Source organism: Symsagittifera roscoffensis, chromosome 4 (assembly GCF_963678635.1).
Source record: "Symsagittifera roscoffensis chromosome 4, txSymRosc1.1, whole genome shotgun sequence".
Lineage (NCBI taxonomy): Eukaryota > Metazoa > Xenacoelomorpha > Acoela > Convolutidae > Symsagittifera > Symsagittifera roscoffensis.
The window spans coordinates 45,679,191-45,691,380 of record NC_087065.1 but is presented as its reverse complement, the minus strand read 5'-3'; the positions used below and the strand labels follow the sequence as shown (position 1 = coordinate 45,691,380).

Genomic DNA, 12,190 nt, shown 5'->3' with positions numbered 1-12,190 from the left:
TGAAAAGATGCGCCTATGTGGAGACTAGTGCGAAGACTGGGAAGAACATTGACGTGTTATTTTCCACTCTCTTCGAGACTGCCAATCTGCCCTCAGAAATGAGTCTGGAGGTAACTATTGGGGCAGTACAACAGTGCCGAAGTACAACAGTGCCGAAAATTATTTTGAATACTGTTTTTACTCGTGTAGAGCAAGCAAATTAGATGACCGAAAAATAACTGAATTTAGACGATAACTTTTTTGTGAGATTAGACGATTAAATCTAAGCCTACAAAATTTTTTGTTTAGAATGAAGTCACACAAAACCAAAAGGAGTATATTATCACAGAGCTGATCAAAAATATTACTGTAAATTAACTATGAAACAATAAATCGTAATACTTTTGTCAAATGCGTAAATGATACAATTGTGGAATTGATAATTTGATGTGTGGTTGGACAACCAATGCTCACTCAACAAAAAAATACTCAACTTTCATGCAATTTGCACGCAAATTCGTGTCTTAATTCAGTTACTTTCTGATTGTCAAATTTGCTTGTCGTCTAACTTCCTACTTTCCCTGTTTTTACTCATCCCAAATCATTGGCAAGTAATTATAATCAAATAGATGGAAGTTAAAAAGACAAAAAAGCTATTTTGACTGATGCCTGTTGTTAAACAAACAAACAAAAGTTCCCCAAGCGCGGTGTCACATTTTTTTTCTCAACAAACAATTAACTCGGCAAATTACTTCAAAACAAAACAGTATTCAGTTGAAATTGCCAACGATTTACAAAAAGAACTCAAAATTCCCAATAATGCTTAATTTGTAGGTTATTACGGCATTTTTGTTTTTCGACACTGTTAAACACCCCCGTAAAAATCGCCATATCTTGAAATCTAGATTAGATCAGAATAACGCAATAGTTGCTTAACAGCAGTGACATTGTTGAAAAGTTGCGTAACAGTATCAATTTTTGCTTGTATGGTTCATGTTCCGAATTATGAAGGAAATAAGGAATATTTATGCCTGGGGTGGTTTTTTTTATCTTAGTCAACTTTTGACTTTTTGAAAAAGCTTTTTTTTGAGGGAGTACTTTTTGTCAGGGAGTTTTTATTGAAAGTTGTTTTGGTTTTGTCATGAGCTCAAAATTAAAAAAAATATATGTTACATATCATCTTTGTAAAGTTGTGAGGTTTTGAAAATTACTGATTTGGCCAATTTGGAATAATTAACGCCCAATATTTTGCGTGCTTATAACATGCGTAAACGGCGAATTTACGCGTTTCAAATAGAGGCAAATTAATTGGTCATTATATTCGGAAACAAGACGCTTAATACAGCGTTTTGAAGTTTACATGAGTGTGAGGGGTATAAATTAAAGAAAAAGGGATTTGATAATTTCGTCAAATTTTAACCAAAAAACTTTTCAATTGACCTTAAAATTCTACCAAAATATTCAGGGTTTTGCTTTGATATATCAGCAGTGTGGTCTTTTTTCGGCTTGATCAGATGGTTGGAAGTAAGGCAGCACTGGATGTAGTCCTCAACTTTTACTAATTTTTTTGAGCAGACAATTTTATTATAATGTACCACCGTTTACAATTTTTTTTGTTTGAATGATGAACAAAAATTTGCCTTCAATTCTAGCGTATTTTGTTTTACTACTTTGGTTCATCGGTTGTGATTATCACATACCATAAAATCAGATTTAGTCTCAATAATGCTGTTGTTATAGCTACTTTCACGTTTGCTTTTTTTTATTTCTTTTGCAGCTCAAACACATGTTTCGCAACCACAGTTTTAATTTCGAAAAAAAATCTTAAAACAATTTTTGTCCAAAAAGGTTTTATTTTTTAAAATCAGTCAAAACTTTATTTCGAAAATGACCTCTTCATCAATTTTTTTTTAGTTTTTTCTTCAAAGTAAAATTTTAAATCATCAATCAATCCACAATACGTGTTTAAGCGTTAATCATTTTTATGTGTTGTAAAATGAAATAAATTCAAAGCCACTTTTGGTTCTCTCGTAAAAAAAAACAATTCATAGTTAAAAACGGAAAAAACTTTTTAAAAAACTTATAATTTTAGGGCCACAAATTCGGCATGAGTGCAGGCGACAGAACAGAAGACCACTCACTGTTGGGTGCTATCATGAAGAAAGACTCGGAGGCCAAAGGGGCAATAGCAGTACACGCCAGACGCCCATCCCTCCGCTCGGACTTAGTTGACCTCAAAACGAGAGCCATAGTGGAAAAGCAGCGCGTGAAGGAATTCGAATCATCAAGTGCCCAGAAAATCAAAGAAATGTGTTCTATAACCTAACGTATAGATTACAAATGATAACAGTTTCAAATTTAATTTTTTGTTACAAAATATCTAAGTGAAATCTTTTATGCACTTTCAGTCTGATTTCTTTACTTTTGCTTTCGTCAAATAATATCAATTGAGCGTGTCATAAATTTTGCGGTTTACAAATTGTTGTTACTAAAAAGTGGAACTTCTTCCTGAGTTTGAATTCATTAAGAAATATCGACCAAAAATAATATCTTTGATTTATTATAATTGAGCGTAAGATGCGCGCATATTGTTTTAGGCTATATGCCTAAAAAGGCAAGAAGACTGCGCGTATCAGGGCAAGCATTGTTTTTATTTTTTATTTCTGATAAATGATTGATCACAGATGATAAGTCAAATGATGCAGTACTTGGACAATCTTGTCAAGATCATGGTTATTCTTGGATAGTAAAGAGTCGATGAACGTTGCGTAAAAGTCTCAAAAAACGTGATCACTTTCTAATTTCGAACAGAACTTCTCCCATCCGAGCGAAACCCTGAAAAACCCCACTGCGCTGTTTCTCTATGTTCTGATTTAAAAATTAAAAAATGATGAAATTAGCATAAATAAAACTAAGAAAAATTTTTAAAAGTTTTTTGATCTTATTTTTTTTTTAAAATCACCCCTCACATGATTTATTTTGCACATGACGAATTATTAAATAGAACAAAATGCATGCCTCAATGCAATTTGGAACAATTTCTAATACGGATTAATTCTCCGCTTACGCGTTAATTTTACGAAATTTTACGAAAATTGGCCAAAATGGCTATTCTTAAACCACCATAAATTGACAAAGAATGCTTACAGGTGAAAATTGAGCACAACAGGAAACAGTACTTTTTGATTGATAGCAAAAAAGCTATCAAAAATTGCTAGTTTAAAAGTCGAAGTTTGTGTGGAGAAAAAGAACCGCCCAGAGCACAAAGCTTCCGTCACTTTCTTCGAATATCGGAACAAAAAGGAATTATAATATACGATTTTCCCGCAAAATAATTTTTTTTTATTGATTCAAAGTTCTCAATTTTTTTCAAAAAAGCGTCAATCATAAAGTGCCTAAGAGAAACACGAAAAAGTTGCTTTCATCCAGAAAGATTCCCGCACTGGATTTCCGCCAATATAAATCGATTAAGTTTGGTTTTTAATGTGAGTGTCTGTAAAAGGGAAAAACAGTCGCTTATAATCAATTGAAAATTGATTATAATATTTTATTTAAGAAAAATTGAAGTTCATTGCATACCAATTGTGGTTGATTATTTTTCACTTTTATAGATCAAAATAAAGAAACTCAGTTAGTTATGAACGTTTTTCTACCACTTTATTGAGAAGGGAATTTCAACGCCCACAACGGGTTTTCTACGGTTTAAACTAAAGTTGGTTGTTACTAGTTTAATTTCAAAATTTTTTCTGCGCAACTTTGATTTTTCTTTCTGTTTTTATCAAGCTGAATTTCTGGCGCCTTCGGAAATGAACCACCCACCCCCTCCCCTCTTCAATTGAATCACCTCCCCCCTCCCTGACCTGAACCATTCCCCGGTCCCCGCCCACATGAACCAGTCCCCCAACCTGAACAACTCCCCCACGCCAGAACCAACCCTCACCCCCATTGGGTTGGTTCTGGCAACCCTCACCCAATCGGTTGGTTCTGGCGGGGGGGTTGTTCTTGGTTTAGGTGGGTTGGTTCAGGTAGGTAGGATCTTTCATGCCAGGGGCGGGTGGTTAAGGTGGGGAGTTCAAGTGGAATGGTTTTTTCTGGTGTGGGAGGGGTTGGGTGGTGATTGAGGTAGAAGTGGTGTTTCAGGTGGTCAGAGGGGGTGGGGTGGAGTGTGGTGGGGTGATGATTTTTTAGGTGGGGGAATTACTGCTGGCATTGGTTGAGGTTGCCAAGTAAAGGGGATTGAATCAAGTGGAGGTGTTATTTCAGGTGGGAGATGGAGGGTTGTTCAGGTCAGGGGGCGGGTGATTCAGGTGGGGGTTCAGGTGGGGGTTCTTGTTTTTTGATCTTATTTTTTTTTTAAAATCACCCCTCACATGATTTATTTTGCACATGACGAATTATTAAATAGAACAAAATGCATGCCTCAATGCAATTTGGAACAATTTCTAATACGGATTAATTCTCCGCTTACGCGTTAATTTTACGAAATTTTACGAAAATTGGCCAAAATAGCTATTCTTAAACCACCATAAATTGACAAAGAATGCTTACAGGTGAAAATTGAGCACAACAGGAAACAGTACTTTTTGATTGATAGCAAAAAAGCTATCAAAAATTGCTAGTTTAAAAGTCGAAGTTTGTGTGGAGAAAAAGAACCGCCCAGAGCACAAAGCTTCCGTCACTTTCTTCGAATATCGGAACAAAAAGGAATTATAATATACGATTTTCCCGCAAAATAATTTTTTTTTATTGATTCAAAGTTCTCAAATTTTTTCAAAAAAGCGTCAATCATAAAGTGCCTAAGAGAAACACGAAAAAGTTGCTTTCATCCAGAAAGATTCCCGCACTGGATTTCCGCCAATATAAATCGATTAAATTTGGTTTTTAATGTGAGTGTCTGTAAAAGGGAAAAACAGTCGCTTATAATCAATTGAAAATTGATTATAATATTTTATTTAAGAAAAATTGAAGTTCATTGCATACCAATTGTGGTTGATTATTTTTCACTTTTATAGATCAAAATAAAGAAACTCAGTTAGTTATGAACGTTTTTCTACCACTTTATTGAGAAGGGAATTTCAACGCCCACAACGGGTTTTCTACGGTTTAAACTAAAGTTGGTTGTTACTAGTTTAATTTCAAAATTTTTTCTGCGCAACTTTGATTTTTCTTTCTGTTTTTATCAAGCTGAATTTCTGGCGCCTTCGGAAATGAACCACCCACCCCCTCCCCTCTTCAATTGAATCACCTCCCCCCTCCCTGACCTGAACCATTCCCCGGTCCCCGCCCACATGAACCAGTCCCCCAACCTGAACAACTCCCCCACGCCAGAACCAACCCTCACCCCCATTGGGTTGGTTGTGGCAACCCTCACCCAATCGGTTGGTTCTGGCGAGGGGGTTGTTCTTGGTTTAGGTGGGTTGGTTCAGGTAGGTAGGATCTTTCATGCCAGGGGCGGGTGGTTACGGTGGGGATTTCAAGTGGAATGGTTTTTTTTTCTGTTGTGGGAGGGGTTGGGTGGTGATTGAGGTAGAAGTGGTGTTTCAGGTGGTCAGAGGGGGTGGGGTGGAGTGTGGTGGGTTGATGATTTTTTAGGTGGGGGAATTACTGCTGATATTGGTTTAGGTGGCCAAGTAAAGGGGATTGAATCAAGTGGAGGTGTTATTTCAGGTGGGAGATGGAGGGTTGTTCAGGTCAGGGGGCGGGTGATTCAGGTGGGGACGGGGGTGGTTTACATTGGGGGCTGGGGCGGTGGTTCAGGTATGTGTGTGTGGTTCATGTGATCAGGTGAGGTGGTTCAAGTGTGAGTAGAGGGCAAAAATTGGGCTGGGGGTTGTAAGGGTGAAGGTGCAAACATAAGGGGAAGAGTAGTTTATCGAAATCGTTTTGCAATTCGAGAAAGTTTAGATTAAGAAATCGAATAGTCCGTAAGCTTTTTAGTTTTGCAAAGTTTGCAAAGTTTCCGGACTGACTCATTTGATAAACGCAGAAACTCTTGTAAAATTTCGCTCGACGCGAAACAAAAGTAAAGTGGAATTCATGTTGCCCGCAGAAAGCAAACGGGAGTCAATATTTAATTTGAATGATCATTTTTTTGCCATTCCAATTTCAAATAAATGCGGAAAACTTATGCTTGGGTTCGTTTTTTATTCTAAAAAGATGCAAATTGATATAGAAAGTTGAAATGTTCAAATAATCATTGATCAATTCAGAGCTGCAAAATCCATACGTTTTTGCGATGAACTAGCGATGAGTTAGCGGTGACTCGCGATGACTTTTTAGCGAATAATTAGCGATGAGTTAGCGATGAACGAGCGAGTTAGATTAATTCAATACGTGAAATGCCCCCAACCCAAGCCCAAGGGTGTGGCGTCTGAAACGTGAGTAAAAAAAGAGTTATCCCCAACCCCCTTCCCCCAACTCCGAAACAAATCCGTTAATTCAATGTTAATTTGAATAGATTTTAAGTGTAATAAACAGAAGTTCTGAAGAAATGAAACTTTCTGATATAATGAAAAATTCTGATTGGTGATTAGAGGAAAAATAGGTTTTTTCAAGTTCTATATTTTATTTAATTAGCCGGCTCTTGTTCCGTTTCCCCGCCTGACCTGCACCTGCAAACTTTTACAAGTGAAGTTTTGTTCGCGTTATCCGAATGTTACGAAAGTTTTTGGCATGCGAACTGATTAGGTCATGACAAACTAATTTGGCCGCATAATTAAACTCGTAAGACTCCTCGTTTCACCCACCATAAAATTATGCTTATGTGAGGTGGTAAGGAAAACCAGGCAATTAGCGATTATTTTAGGAATGAATTAGCGGTCAGTTAAGGATGATTTTTTTTGCAATAATGATTTATTATTTTTCATTGCTAATTTGGCGCTAATTTGTTTTTTAGCGCTAAATCCGATGAATCATTGCTATTTTATCTTTTTTCATCGGTAAACAAATGCTAAATTATCGATTTATGAAATATCACGAAATCATCCATGAAAATGTTATTAAAACTCAATTAGCAATTTTTCATCGATGTTTATTACTGGGACCTCAACCAGGGTAGTTTATGCAGCGACTTATTGAGATCACATAAAAGTTCGAGCCCACTTAACAACGCAGAAAAAAAACACGACTTTAAAAAACTTAGCCAGAAGATCATAAAAAATTTTCAAAGCAACAGATAAACTATTTTCTGGAATCAATTCATCGTAGATAGCTGATTAATTGTTTTCTGCCAGTTTTAATTGAAAGAACAAAACATCCCGTCCCGTTTTTCGCGGCGAGAAAAGTATTTTTAAGTTTTCAGTGGATTTATTGTTAAAACTAGAAGAGCTCCTAATTGACGCAAAAAGAGCTTTTTTAGGTCAGTCAAAATGTTTAGGGGAGAAACAACGTAAACAGCAGTTTCTTCCCAAGAAGTTGAAGAAACAGAAAGGAGGTCAGATTTGTTTAGATTTGTTGAGAAAGTTAGGTCGGCTAGAATTTAGAAGCACAACCAAAATACAGCTCTTGTGAGGGAATAGTTCTCTTTTCAAAAGCAAAAGCAATTTGAGCCGCCGCACAAAACTGTATTCAGCATAGAGGGTTCATCTGGTACTGCTAAAAGTTTGCCTTCTTTCAATTAATTTTAACTAGATTTTTGTTTTTCTGCTAAAAAATATTTCTCTCCTCTGAAAAATATTCTCCGTTAGACATAATTCTCTGAAAATTTATGATGGAATGGTTGATGCAGCTAAAAATTCCTACATCTCATAATAGGACAGTGCGAAAAATTTTGATGAGATCACGGGCAGTTTTTGGAGAGTCGATATAAAATTAATTCTAAAAACTTATGGCGCAACTCGGAAAGCCTTAAAAAGATATGATTCAGGTGTACCTTGACTAAACTCGGGTTATCTTAGATCTTTTTAGAATAAACTCAATCTTTAACACAACCTGAGAAAAGTTTAACAATGTATTAAGAATTTCAACCTTTTATGACTTAAAACAGGTTAGTTTGAAAAAGGAAAACAATTTTAATTATAAAAATCTACACAATGTAAGATAATCAACCAAACCTTTTTTCAATTATTCCTTTGCTTAGAAACTGCTTCCTTATCTAAGTTTTGTCACCTGAATTTTTTCCACCATCCAAGTTTCCGTCGCTGTTCATCGTAAAAAAAAATTTTTCAGTTTGAAACGTAGTCCTCCAAAGCCATTTGAGGCTTATATTGTTAACTCTGCTGGGCTCTACTCTCTCTTAAACACACCATTATCCAGTACTTTGAAAATGATCATGGTACTCTCAAAATTTGATAACTGAGCGCTTGGCTCAAATTTTGATTGCTCCATATAAGTGTTAGTTGTTTCCGCTAAAAAAAAAATATTTCGAGGAGCAAGCGAGGGCGAAAAAAAAGAGAATTAAAGCCAAAAAATGCAATAATGTTTGCCGTCAAACGCTGAGTGAGATAAATGGATGCCCGCATTGGTAAAACTAAGATTGCAATCGATTATAGCAAGTAAAAGTTACAGTTCAGCTATCTTTTTTTTGCGCACTAAATAATGGAATTTTTATACTATCAAATCGGTTACAATCGATTGCAGTACATACTAATACAGTTTTAATCCAGAATTTAAACAGATTAAAAACACAGTTTATACAGAATATATACCATATCAAATCCATTGTGTTTTTGTTCAAATTCTTATAGCTAAAAACTTCGATATGAAAAAAAGTTTTGTTACATGTCTTGTTTTGTTGAAAAAGACCAAAATCGATTATTTTTCTGCTAAAAGTAGAATATGGGCAAATTCTAGTTTTTTTTGCTAGATATTGATTGTGTGTGAGTTTGTGTTCGTTTTGACTAAAACCATTTTGGGTATAAGCCGAAATAAAACGTTAGAGTTTTGTTAGGGATTAAATTCATTTTGAGTTCAAAAACAATCATTTATTTTTCCTTCAGTCTCGATCTTTTTTCAGCATTGAATTTTTTCGATAGAATAAAATTGAGAAGTTAACATTCTTTTAACAATTATGAAATATGTTAGAAAATTAGGAACAGATGTTTTTGGCCTCCAAAGCAAAAATGAGTCTATTTGCACAGTTTTATTTTCAGGTAAGGGGACTCGAGCATGATTGTTTTGTACTCACAATTGTTGAATTATCCATTATTTTTGATATGCAAGGCCTTGTTTCATTGGGTCATCAAAACCACGGAAAAACTCAAAAACACTCAGTTTTGTTCGGTTAGACACCAAAAATTGAATAGACAAAAAGTTTTATTGAAAATTGATCAAAACCTAAATTCAGCTTCATTTTACAGCCGATTGGTAAATTTCACGAGATCTGATTTTGTTTGTTTGCCTAAGCCAGAAAAATTAGAGATAATTGTGGTTTTTTTTTAATCTTATTGAAGGTGACGTATAAGGTTCAAATAGTGCAAACCAAAATTGAGCATTGCTTTCAGAGTCTGCAATCGCTTGGGCGCTAAGAGTATTCAAGCGTTTGTATGCGTGCAGATTTATGGGCAAATGGAATCCACATAGAGTATCCCGTGTTGACAAAAAAGGCTCTTTGCGCCACTTTGATGCACTTGTCAAAAACTTTTCTGACAACAACAAAAATTTAACAAAAAAAATCGCCAACTAAATCAAATAAAATCAATTCCCAAGTTACTTTAGCAAATGGATCCAGTATTTATTCAACTTGGTAACCTTTCTTGTTTGAGTATTAATTCAAATGACTCAAACAGACAAACTTGTTTGGTAAAGAACGATACGTATACCATTATAAAAACTCACAATCTGCCTCTCTATCATCTCCTGTGAGATACTTAGGATTTGGTACTGTAATTGTCCCCCAGACTCCTTCACGGTTCCCTTCTTAGTTCTCTTTTCTTTAATTTATAAACTCATTTTGCCGTTAGAGACTTATAACGGGACATTATTGCACCAAAGTGGGGCCATAAAATCCCGTAAAGTTCTCTAAAGACAACATGAGTTTTGAAATGAGAGACACGAGAACTAAGAGGGGGCCAGTGAACGATTTTGGGTGACATTTACCGTATGTAATCCTAAGCATCTCACATATCTCCTAAGTATCTTCTAAGTATCTCACATGAGATTTCGTGAAGAGCAAATTGGCATCTCAGCAGACATCGAGGAACTGTTCATGCAAGTCTTCGTTAAGTCACAAGATTAATTACAAATACTATGGAAAGACGATCACCTCAAGCTTGTCGCCTACCAGTATACTCGCCACATCTTCGGTGCAACGGACTCACTTTGGGTGGTTTGCTACGCTACGCGACAATTTGCCAAAGACAACGCTGACAAATTCGTCAGGTTGGTGCAAATCACAGAAAAGAACATCTACATCGACCACCTCTATAAAGTCGTATCAACGCTTGCCGAAGTCACGTATTGATGAAAGACCTCCAAACAAAAACTAGCCGTGAAGGTTACAACTTGACAAAATGGACATCCAACTATAGAAACCCCTATTTAGACACGTACTGCTTATTATTTTAAAATATAACGTTTTTTTTCTAATTGTAAAAATCCGAACAGCTCTTAATTTTAAAATGAAGAAGGTTCACTTATTTGTTTTTGAAAATCATAATAATTCGTTGCCCAGTGTTGATTTGCCTTCATTGCTCCGAATTCAAGGTGACTTTCAAGCGATTGGATTAATTGAAGGTTATTCATGATTGATAAAAAAAAATTTATGCCGCTGAAAACTGCTTGATATGCTTGCCGATAGTTTTTAATTGCTCCAAAAAATGCAAATATTATGTTTTATGTTTTTTCAGATTAAAGATTTTATAAACTTCAAATTTAATTCACAGAAAGGAAAAATCTTTAGAGTCCCATTGACATTTAGAGTGCCATTTAGAGTGCCATTGAGGAAAAATCTTTGCCGGTTGCCATTGACATTTCCTCGATACAGTCGATTCGTTGAAATGTATCAAAAATCTTTTAACAGTCAGAAAAACTGATTTCCATTTTTAGCTCCAACGTAAGTGCTAACGTTTTTAATATGATTAATTGGTATAGCAGGTTGATGACTGTCTTTTTGTAGATGACTGAATGATTAGTTTGAGTTTTTATAGCTTTCTGTTTTTGCGGTGATGAGTTTGTCATTGCTTCAAAATATGTTCACATCTTTCTTGGGATCATGTGCAGGGCTTCTCGTGGCGGTCCTGTGTATGATCAACAAAAAATCTTTTCCAGCCATTTGCATTTTAAAAGTAAATATCGACTGCATTCTAAGTTTTGAAGACTGGATTGTGCTTGAACTTAGCACCAAAAAAATCGTACAAAATAATCCGACAACGTTGAGCTCGACTATAGAGCCTTATCGACTATGAATTTTCGCTCGAACTCTGACATAAACTCCTAGGATAGCGGAGGTTCTTAGCATAGATGTGAGGCTTTAAGTTCGAGAGCGTCAGATTGTGCAACTAATCCCCTGCCATGGCATTGATAGTGGGTGATGACCAGTTCTCACTTTGCTCTAGCTCTAGGTCTACCGCAGCCTGGCAATCTAGGCTGCTATTGTGGTACCACATGAAATTTATAGACACAAAAAAAAACCTTGAATGGCGAAAAAGCTTCCAGCGAAAAATTTCTCATGAAAAGTGGGAACAAAAGAGAAACGCGCACTGGAATTTCATCGATAAAAATTAATAATAATTTGTTTTAAGTGACAAAAATTTTTGACAAAATTTTCAATTATAGATACCAGTTTTGAAAATCAAATCTTTTTTACTGGGTTATGATCGATTCTTTTTCATCTCCAAATAATCCATTATTATCATTTTTTTCTTCCCTTATAATCAAGTTTTTATCAAAATAAATCCATGAAAATTGATTTTCTCACCACAAAAATCCATTAATACTGACTGTTTTTTTTATTGAAAGATAATTTTTGAACTAAATCAAATTTATAAAAAACATTAAATAAAAAAACGCCGGAATAATTTTAACAGCAAACTACTGAAGTCTTTTTTTTCTGGACTGAGAGGTAACTGCCAAAACCCGTGTATCTCTGAATTATATGATTAACAAACAAATTTTCCGCTTTTGTTGTTTTATGGGAGCTCCATATAGATCAGTTGGATCTCATATGCAATTACCGCTAAATTATTTAAATTTTTTGTGTAAGAACATTTGGTGCTTAGTTACAAAAACGAGCCTGACACCGTAATTTGTTCCAATAATTTTCTTTTAAGGCTTG

At 35.4% G+C, this 12,190-nt stretch overlaps 2 protein-coding genes across 4 annotated transcripts in view; both read left to right on the top strand.

The window, feature by feature from the left end:
• Positions 1–2,734, top strand: part of LOC134844607 (GTP-binding protein Rhes-like) — a 46,759-nt gene extending 44,025 nt beyond the window's left edge. For all 3 annotated transcript variants that reach the window (XM_063861368.1, XM_063861366.1, XM_063861367.1), the window contains exons 5-6: positions 1–110; positions 2,072–2,734. The exon at positions 1–110 is cut by the window's left edge and continues 28 nt beyond it. In XM_063861368.1, the coding sequence (XP_063717438.1) occupies positions 1–110; positions 2,072–2,305 (344 nt within the window). In that variant the 3' untranslated portion in view covers positions 2,306–2,734. The remainder of the gene's footprint in view (positions 111–2,071) is intronic.
• Positions 1–12,190, top strand: part of LOC134844305 (ATP-binding cassette sub-family C member 4-like) — a 463,247-nt gene that overhangs the window by 164,476 nt on the left and 286,581 nt on the right. The window lies entirely within an intron of this gene.